Raw genomic sequence first — 10,884 nt, 5'->3', positions numbered from 1 at the left:
AGAAAGGGAAAGGAAAAGACAAAGAACGAAAAAAGAAAGAAAAGAAAGAAAGAAAAGATAAGAAGCAGAAAGGAAGATAAGAAAGAAAGAAAAGAAAGAAAGAAAAGAAAGAAAGAAAGAAAGAAAGAAAGAAAGAAAGAAAGAAAGAAAGAAAGAAAGAAAGAAAGAAAGAAAGAAAGAAAGAATCAATCAATCGCAGTTGTATAGGACGCCTGCGGAAGGAATACTGCAGAAATGCATATATCATGAAGCGTCATTCGTACATGCAAAGGCAAAGGAGGGAAAAGGAAGAAACGAGTCGGGAGAAGTGAGGATAGCACACAGAACGCGAACGAGGGGCTTTCTGTATTTGGGCTTTCTGTAAACTAGCGTTTGGGCCGAACTGTTCTTACAGAGTGGTTGTGTTAGTGTACCCTGTGCCGTCGTCGTCTTCGTCGTCGTCATTTATACCTCTACGTAATTTATACTGATACGGTAATCGATACCGTTAAGAAAAAACGTTTACTCTTCGAGAGACCTTCTGAAGGCAAGAGGGACAATAACAACGACGCCACTGTAACTTCCTCCCCCACAAAATAAAGGGAAAACACGCGAATAACAACAGCAATAAACACGATGATTGGTTCTGCATACAGCAACTCTATAACAGATGGAATTAAACCGAAAAGGTACATGGTGAACCATGATAACCTTAGACCTATTCTTCGCAGGTGTTGTCGCAAGAACGACTAGCTCTGTATGGTGTGCCTGGGGCAGCGTCGTTGCCGCAGAGATGCTTGTGGCGCGCGCACACACGGAAAAAAAAAACAAGAAATGGTGGGAAATATTTCTCTTTCGTAAGCTTCTCGCCTCATATTTTCTTGTGAGCGAGGACTAAAGCCTGCTACAAACCTGCACTCAAATCTACCTCAGCTTTTGTTCTCGCTTCCTGGATAGCGCTGCTTCTAGATGGTTAGTACTTCCGCGGTTTCTCGACAGTTGACGATGTTGCGCTTGCTTCGTCACCGTACTGAGTCGGACCGACCGTTTCGGAAAAGTTGCACGTCAAAAGGCATGCAAATACGGAAAGCTTTCTATCTTGTACTACAGCTACGCAAAGCAGTCGAAGTGACAAGTGCGTCAGTGACAGTCAAAATGTAAAAAGGCACGTGTCCTGGATTTCTTAAGCTAATGCAGCAGTTTTTTTTTCGTACTTTACAAAATGCTGTCGCGGTAACGTCGAGCGCAAAACTCCCGGGTGGTTACGATTCATGACTTAACCTATTCCCTCCGAACCTTCTTACACTGGATGGACTACGAAAAAGAGAAGTTAAGCTAGCAATATTCCAGCACGAAACGCACGTCAGCAAAGATACAAAAATGGTTGACTGTACACTTGAGTAAAAAAGTGACTAACCCTACTTACTTCAAACTCGCAAAACAATGATAGAAAGAAGTCACAGTTGCGCCTCAAGGGCGAAGCAATGAATGCGAAAGCAAGAAATAGGAATGTCACAGGAAGAGCGGCAAGGAGCTAGAAACTTGCTGCGCTCTGCTCAAGCACAAAAGACGCAGGTAAAGAAAACACACGAGGCGAGAGCGAACTAACAACTGTCACAGCTCGACACTTGCAGCGCGCTGCTCAAACACAGCGAAGGACGCACGAAAAGAACGCACAGGTATACGTAGGACGAGCGCGAACTGTTAGAGTTGTTACTTCATCTAGCCCCTTGTTTGGATCTTCTAGCTAGCAGCTCGCTTCTTTCGCAAACGCGGCCGCTGAAGCGAGCAAAGTAACCTTCGTGCGGTCTATAGATTTAACGCAAACTTTGCGGTGAAAGAACAAGACGTATAAAACTCTCCCTCAAGAGATAATCACGCGAGCACGGTCGACCACGCCCTTTATGTCAAAGTGCAAGTCGGAGGCGCACATCCCAACTCCGGCGAAATACCAGAGAGTTTTAGAATTGGGGTCCCAAGAAATTTGCGAGCCGCCAAGACGCATGCACTGAACACAATCCACACTCAGACTCTTGCGCTCGCATTGTTCCAAGACCCTGCAGCGCTTTCCTTTGGGCGGCGAACATAACCGGAGAGCGCGCGGCCTCATGAGAAGAAAATAAAACGGCGCTTGGCAGGGGCACGTGAAGCCACGGCTCGCGTTCCCTGCGGCCGTCGAGTGAGGTCACTAAAATAAAGCTTAACTTGGGTCTAGAGTGTGCATATTCGGCTAAAATTCTTTGTCCTTCTTACTTCAGCTTTACTTCTTTGTGCCTGCACCCATCTGCACATGATTTCATATCTTCGCGTTTCTAATATACTATTATCCTTGTTGCACGTTTTGGTTTAAAGCTTTTGTTGTGTGCGCATGTGCGGTAAGGTTGCCTTGGGCTTATACTATATGCATTGGCGTATGAAAGAATAAAGCAGTTGTTAGTCAGCGCTTGTATCATACTTTCCTTTCCTTCGTGGATGTCTTGTGCGTTTCCACTGTAATTTTATCATCAGCATTCTGGTCACGATATAACATATATACTGTGATTCTGGTTCAGCCGTCTCGTTCGTTCTCTCCTGTGGCATAGGCCTACGAGAGACAAAGCGTTTCCACTAGCTCGCGCCACCACGAGCCATGAGACCCTCTTCTTTTTCGCTAACCGACTGGCCACGAGTGGCGCGGCGCTACAACCCAAAATGGAAGACTAGCGTGGGTCGCCAGCGATACGACGCAAACGCAGCGCAGGCGACGATGCAGCCTGGCGCACGTCTCGCATTATTTTAATTTCGCCACGCGTGGCGTCCCGTGCGTTCCACCCAACGCCGCGTGCGTTTGTATTCTGCCGTTAGTGTCCCGGAGAACGAATGACGCACGGCGTAATTGTCTAAGACAGCGCGCTGGAGAACGAAGGGTCGCACCCTTGAATCCCCGGTCGAGCGCTTCGGATTTTTTAGGGGCGAAGCTCCTTAAGGCGGCACCCGTTCGTCCCTCGTAGTCGTAGTCGTAGTGCGTAACCAGTCTTACGCTTTGACCTCCAAGGTGGTGCGGTGGGAGATTTTTCCTGTGCAGTTGTTGAACAATAAAAAATTCGCAGCGTTAGCTAAAGCCGACTTCTTCTGTCTCTCATTCCCATTAGCAGCCATTCTTTACCTCCAAGGTAGTGCCTGGTGAGATTTCTCCTGTGCGTGATTAAACAATAAAATTTTGTTCAAAACGCCGTGATTGATGAAATAAACCAACGAAAGACGCCAGATGCTTTGTAAAAGCAAAACGAAAGAACGCCAGATGTTTCTAAAGCAAAACGAAAAGACGCCAGCTGCTTAACGAAAGACGCCAGATGTTTTCTAAAGCAATGGTTTTCTAAACAATGAAAATTCACAGCGTACATGCAAAATTAAAGTGAGCTGCAAGTCGTCATAGCTCATCGAACCTTTAGTATAAACGCGCCCGATCTCACGTCGATGATGATGTACAGGGCAGAATTCACGGAAGATTCACGGTTTACCGATGAACCTCCGCAGCTTCGCCCACTCATCATCATTCACTCCGTGGATATGCTGTGATTTTTTTCTTCTGAATTAATTTATTTGTGGCTTTTATATACATATACATACATATACATATACGGGACATGACATATAATTGCTATCGCAATAAAAGCGAGCGATGGTTGCCTGTAAGCTTTTGCTTCACTGTGGCCTTTTCGTTAATTATTTTGCCATATCAAGCAAATCACCGAAATTGTAGTTTCGTTGTATTATGAGCCTGAAAATAACTTAATGCGAAACCCCCTTTTTTTTTCCACGTTCATTATCATCACTTGTCGTTATCGCCGGAGCTTTAAGGGTGTTCTTGGAGTAGGCTCAAGACAGGCGTAACCGATAAAGTGAATAATAAAAGACAAACTTTATCAGGGCACTGCAGTGTAAACGTTGTGATGTCCGCCCTCTTCCAGTCTTTGAAAACAGTGGTCATATACTGACACCATAGCACAGAACTCCAGTACTTAGAAAGAAACCAACCTACGCCGCTCCTGTACAGCAAGAGCGTACGTGTACAATTGTCCACATAGTAATACGATAAGATTAGATCATGCCTTAATGGCCCTCCGTGCCGCCTACTGGTGAACCGTCTGCTGGCGAGAGCCGCCTTGGGCCGAAAGCACTTTCTTTTTTTGTTCGTAGACGTCCAGTTATCCCTTCGACAATGTAACTGAATAATGAAGCTAGCTAAGGACGCTAACGCTTCCAATGCCCCCAGGGCAAAACACTGATGGTCCAGAGCGCAAACATCGCGGTAATCTGCGAGTCCTCTTCGGAAGCGAGAATGTGACATGCCTGCGAGTAGAAAAAAACTGCTTCAGCGAAAAAACTTCAGCGCGGACATCGCGGGGAAAGCGCAAGACATACAACCCCCTGCTCCAACCCCCCCGCCCGCCCCCTTCTTTCCTTGAGATAAGCGCACGAAGGCGACCACGCCATGTAGGTAGAAGAGCCTCGGCGTTCGCAGGAGCGGGGCGACGACCTTTAAAGCGCGCACATCGCGCCATCTCACTGGTGAGTAAGAAAGCACGCTGAACTAAATGGTGTATATAAAAAAGTCACAGTTTCGCCGCAAGGGCGAAGCAATGAATGCGATAGCAAGAAATTAATGCTATACGAAGTGAGGCTCGCCAATGGATACTCTCAGTTTGAACAGCGCTCCTGTTGCAAAGGCGGCCGAAGCAGTGAAGGTAACTAGCGTGCTTCAAATGTCGAGCTATGACACTTGATAGTTCGCGCTCATCTTCTGTTTGTTCGTTTAGCGGCGTCCCTTCAGCTCGAGTGACTTTCGTACGCTCGGTAACATGAGCGCGGACATCACGGTGAAAGCTTGAAACATTCCTCTTCCCCTCACCGCGATAAAACCGCGCGAGCGGACAGCGGAAGGGCAATGTTCTTGCTGCGCAAATATAAGAAGAAGCGATTGAGCTCGCCGACGACTTCTAAATGCGCCCGTCGCGCTGCTAGCGCCATCTCGCTGCTAATGAAGAAGCGCTTATTATCGCCTGCCGTCTCTGAGTCCGTCCAGCGGTAAAGGGTGTGTATATAACGCTCGCCGTTAGGTACTTGGAGGATCTGCGTTTCGTGGCGTAGTGGATAGCTATCCACTACGCCTACTCCCTTGGCAACCAGTAGAAGTGCACTTGCGAGGAACAAACTACGCTATAAATCATAATTTTTGTGAAGTAGCGAAGCAGCCACTATACAATTTTTCGTCATTCTGCGCAGAACCGTGGTACCTGCTAAACACCTGTAAGGCATTATGTGCACTTTGTTGATGCTGTGGCTAATGACGATAAAGAATTATGGCAGAGCCCTTTGTAATGGGTCGGAAGCATTCAACAACCCACTCGTTGCGCAATTCGCACTGTGTGACGCCTGGTTACAAAATTCGCGTTGAGTGACACGTGGTTCTCATTTTGCTCTTCTAGCAGGCTACATTACATATCTTAATGTGGTTCCTTCCCGACATGAAGCCTGTATAGGGTTTCCTAGCGAACCTCAGGCACTTTGGCCGTTTCTATCTCCGTATCTATCTATCTATCTATCTATCTATCTATCTATCTATCTATCTATCTATCTATCTATCTATCTATCTATCTATCTATCTATCTATCTGCCTACGTCTGGGCGTTCTGCTGGTCTTCTCCATAACTTGTAATATACCAAAATTAGCATAGCAGAGGATCAGTGTATGACGAACACGATTCGCTGGTCATGACATGAATGACGCAAAATACCTGTCGCGTACGTCATGAAACCCTTTCTCTCAGTCACGTGTGGCACATACCAGTAAACCCGAGGTAATGTTATGCGGGTATGTGCCACAGGTTATACAGAGTCTCAACCTACGGAGTAACCGCGAACACACATATTGACACGCAAGGAAAGTGATAATAATAACTGTTGGGGTTTTATGTTTGAAAACCACGATATGATACGAGAGACGCCGTAGCGAAGGGCTCCGGAAATTTTGACCATCGGGTATTCTTTAACGTGTACCGAGATCGCGCAGAAGACGGGCGTCTAGCATTTTGCCTCTATCGAAATGCGACCGCCGTGGCCGGGATCGAACGCGCGACCTTCGGGTCAGCAGCCGAGCACCTTAACCGCTACACCACCGCGGTGGACGCAAGGAAACTGAGGAAACTGAAGACAGAACACTCCTGGAAGACGCTCAATTACCATCCACTCGTCCACGTGGTCCGCAACGTGGACCACGTGGATTGCGCAAAAGCCGGCGTCAATGCTTCCTACAATAAATCCGCCGAGAGAACCAGGCCTCTGATCATTACCGGTGACTTCAAGGTCCACTTCTTAAGACCCAACAGCGCTTGGCCCTTATACTGGGTGAAAGACGGCTTGGATGTGGACAGGGCATTAAAAGACCTGCTCCCACTTCCACGACAGGAGACACCATAGAGGATTTCATCGTAAGAGGCATCCAGGATTTCCACAAGCTGCACTATACCTCGTACTTCACTACTCTAGCCTCCTCATAACCGCGATCACGAACGGATCCGATTAACAAGTCCGGTCCAGCTGCTGGTGTTCACTGATCACGGTGATGATGACCTTGTTCAAGAACTGTCAAGAACCCCTTCTACACATACACACGAGTTTGTGAAACGTGTTTGCGTTCTCCGTCATAACGGACAAGTACAAGCATTACAACTGACTGTAACGTACGTGCAGTGCGCCTGCGCGTGCCACTCGGCTGTGTATATATTTAGGGAAACTTTCCTGAGTGAAGCTTAGTTCCGAGTAACGCCTGTCCTGTGCATCGGTGTTCCTTCTTTGTCCTCTTCCGATTCGCGCTATCCAGTATTGAAGAACGAAAGCACTACATAGCAGCTTACCGTGTCTGGTGTTCGTAATAGCCATGCTGCTGTTGCCATCGTTACGCAACTGTAAACAACTGGGTATATAATAGATATGCGACTCTTCGACATATGAGTGTGCGTATACCACTTTCATATTCTTGTAGCGTCATTCCGTAACGTTTCGCTCAATGTGGAAAATTACTCCACAGTCACCATCCCGCGCATGCTTCGCATAACATCGATTCCCACGGTACGTGGGATCTGCCAAATTTTTTCTATTTCGTTTTTTTTCTTATTTCAAGCGATAGCGGTTACGGACACCGGCGGCGGCGGCGGCGTACAACTACGGCGCCAAACACGGCCCTTGTTGTGATCTCATAACAGCTATCGCTGTAATAGATCGCCGTTAGCATGCTGAAAGACGCTACTCTCCGTGGTTTAGCCGTCTAACGCCGCGCGTTTCGGAGCGTGAGGTCGGCCGTTCGATTCCGCGCGTCCGAAAGTATTCCTGAATTATTTTTCTTTGCGGCTTTTTTATACGATGCATGACGGCGGCGATGGCGACGGCAAAAATCAGCCGAGATTGTCCATATAATTGCTATCGCAATAAAAATTCAGGAAATGACAAGGAGGATGAAAGGAAGCAAAGGCAAGGAGGTAAACCACACGCTCGTCCGGTTTGCTACCTTACACTGGGGGGAAGATAAGAAGGAATTAAAAGAAAGAAAGAAAGAAAGAAAGAAAGAAAGAGAGAAATAAAGGGGGAAGAAGGTACTATCAGAGTATACATGTGCGCCTGTCCATTAAATACCAAGCGATCGCTTAACCCGTCGATTTTAAGTACAGCATGAATGCTCGCATCGCTTTGCTGGCCTGCGACACGTAGGGCCACGATCCGAGGATCTTCCGAAAACGGTCTGCCTTTACTACGCAGTAAATCAGTAACGCTGTCGTGAGGCATGCTTTATGTTTGGGAGGCTGATTTCAACACTGGCGTTCTCTTTGAAAAGGTTTCGCGACTTCACGTAGGCGTCACACCTGAAGTCGTATTCATAAAACATGCTCTAACGTAGAAATAATTCCACTCTCGCTTAGCCATCAACGCAGTAACAAAGTGATCTGGGACGTTGAAAAAGAAACTGGAAACAGCAGATACGTAGAACTTCATTGACAAATACGAGAGCCAATCCGGCGTTCCTTTACTGTTCGCTGCGTTCTCGTCGTTGGAAGATAGATGTTGGCGCGGAGCCTCCTATATTTCGTCAATAGAAAAAACTCCTGTGAGCATTCTTTTCTTGTGTTTTGCTCTGTTGTCACATAATGTGGACGTTCTTTCATTTCCCAACCATGTGTCAACTCTAGAGAGCTTCTGATATTCATTTCACAATTTCGCGCGTCCTTTCATAAGCCTACACGCGAAAGGTTTCGAAAGCTGGAATGCCGTCTAATGTGAATAGCGTTTTGCCTGAAGCATTAAGCGCGGCTTCCTCACGTTCCCGCCAACACGTGCTTGTCATGCAATAGTTATAGAGGCATTCAGTGGGAGTTTATTATGTGCAATGTATTGCGCAATAGATTAACTAGTTATAGGTGAGCTACAAGAAAGTCGGGTGGCAATGCTACCGGATGTGTAAACTATAACGCGTATCTATCGTCAACTATAACGCATATATATCCGATGCGTTAACGATAAACTTATAAAAAAGGGCAGCTGCGACTGCAGGGAAATTTATGTGTGCGAAGTCTGTCTGTCCTTTTACGTGGGCGAAATGATGTAATTGGGTGGTACACATTAGCCTGTTTGCGATGGGTATAGGTCGACAGCGTAATGAAATGACTGCGGAACCTAGAATTAGGAATCCGTCGGATGTAAAAGCGTAAAGGCATCAGCAGCTCACACACGTTACATTATACGGTACTTGCTAAGAAAGGAAACGGATAATCTGAAGGCAGCAAAGTTAATCAGAAAAAAACTATTCGGTTGGCTACTCCACGCTAGAGGAAAGAAAAATGAGAATAGCGAGAGAGGGATAGAGAAATATATAGAGAGAGGCAATTAATAGATGAACTGTGCGGTGCATGCACGTACCCTTGAAAAAGTAGGGCCCAAATAAAAATACCTCTTGTAAATTTTCCTTCCGATTGGCCAGCTGTCTTTGCTAATGATAGTTCCAGCATCAGCCTTGGCTGAGAGTTTCACTTACGAACACTTCTACCGTAAGGGTTTTTTTGTAAATACGGTTCTGCACCACCTCCACTACAAGGAGCACAATAGCTTTCGGATTGACGGCAGCTCACAACAGTTTGCAAGCTGTCAAGACATTTTGTTCTCACGAGAATAACTAGATCTATGTTGGAGGAAAGTTTTTAAGCTCCTGAAATTTCTCCGCGATACAGATCCCGTATGCAAATGTTGATCAGTGCGAACGTGTCACAGGACGACTTAGGCACTTGCTGACCGAAATTTTTCACCCTGTTATCCAACTTGCTCTCTACGAATCGTGAACTCTTTTGTAAAGCAGGGAAAGAAGTGCTTAACGAGCTACGGGAATGTCCAATAAAAATAATTAATAAAGGTTGATTCATTGCTACAGAACGGCTGGGGGCGGTTCAGGGGTAGCCACTACTGTAGTTGCCTCTGTAGCTGGAAGGCAAATATTGTGGATTCAAGATCTACGCCAGTTTCTTAACAAGTACGAAAAGGGCCAGGACTGAACTTGCTTCATAAATGCGCTTGGCGAACGCCTGTGTGCGAGCTCACCTTGGCACGTGGCAGTGATGAGCTTGTCTGCTGTCCCATTTTGCCACTTCTAGAACTGTGCTTCCAAATAGTCCACAGAATGCCCGTGTAGAATGTCATCAGTAGCAACAGCGGCGCCACAAACACCATGAAGAACACAAACCCCATGTAGATCTGGCGATGGTACAGAGGGGTGCCGCGGTCGTAGAAGATGGATGCGCAGAAGCACTTTCCCGGTGCTACTTCGACGCTGTGGAACACGTACACGTTCGGCAACGACGGCATGCACGAAGCGAGCCACGTCACAGCAGCCAACTTCCATGGGTCCGGGCTGGGCGCCAGCGGCGTGGCGATCGCGATGTGTCGGTCCACAGCGATTGTCACTAGCATGTAAGTGGACGAGACCAGCGCGAACGTCTGCAGAAATTTGAAGAAGCGGCAGAAAGCGTCACCAGCTATCCAAACGCGGCCCATCACCTCCCACACCACCTGTGATGTCATAGTGATGCATGCCACCAGAAGATCCGCGATGGCGAGGTTCAGGAACAACACCCTTGCCTTGGACACGCGCCTGTGGCGACGCTTGAAGACGAGCTTCCAGAAGACGATAGTGTTTCCGACAACGGAGGCCACTATCATGACAATGATGATGACGATGCGAACTCTTTTGTGGTACCGAGGACCGAGGATGTCGTCCGAGCCGGTGGTAGCGACATCGCTGATGTTGTCGACATCGCCGCCGTTTACTATGGAACAGGAGAGGTTCCCGAATGCATCTTCCATTACATTCGAGTCCAACGGTGATGCTGTCATATTAAAAGAGTGTCGCCTTTAGAAAGCCAAAGCTTCGTATTCATCACTTCAGCAATGTTGCAATTGAGGTAACAGCATAATGTAAGCTATTGACAATTCTGATTTTTAGATGCTCTTCTCTATTACGGCAGAAGGGGCATGAGGACAGGATACCCACTGGACCATACAGGTGAGACTTGGCTTCGTCATTGCTTTCCTCTTGTCCAGTGGTTCTGCAAAAAAAAGGAAAATGGAAGCAATTCAATTGTTTGCAGATGCAAGCGACGCTGATGTTCCTGCAGTGGCTTTCTTATGACTCCGGAGACTTTTAGTCATGTAGTAATTCAGGCGTTGAGCCACTATTTCGCCTTGGACGCCATAGTTATTTACTGAACAATAAATAACAGCTGATTTAATTGAAGTATGTGGGCAAAAAACTTGAAGGACGCTTAAACTTCACCTTGAAGAGTAAAACGCGATAGTGTATTCGGAACCCGTGCGCATTGCCTCAAT

General features: G+C 46.9%; 1 protein-coding gene across 1 annotated transcript in view; it reads right to left on the bottom strand.

Moving 5' to 3' along the window:
- The window catches only part of LOC119388352 (gonadotropin-releasing hormone receptor), a 79,022-nt gene extending 68,423 nt beyond the window's left edge, over positions 1-10,599 (bottom strand). The window contains exon 1 of the mRNA XM_037656062.2: positions 9,601-10,599. Within this exon, the coding sequence (XP_037511990.1) occupies positions 9,601-10,392 (792 nt within the window). The 5' untranslated portion in view covers positions 10,393-10,599. The remainder of the gene's footprint in view (positions 1-9,600) is intronic.
- Positions 10,600-10,884: the final 285 nt, after the last annotated feature.

The sequence above is a fragment of the Rhipicephalus sanguineus genome, chromosome 3 (assembly GCF_013339695.2).
Source record: "Rhipicephalus sanguineus isolate Rsan-2018 chromosome 3, BIME_Rsan_1.4, whole genome shotgun sequence".
Taxonomy (NCBI): domain Eukaryota; kingdom Metazoa; phylum Arthropoda; class Arachnida; order Ixodida; family Ixodidae; genus Rhipicephalus; species Rhipicephalus sanguineus.
Note: the sequence above shows the minus strand (reverse complement) of the source record. Positions and strands in the feature narration are given on the sequence as shown.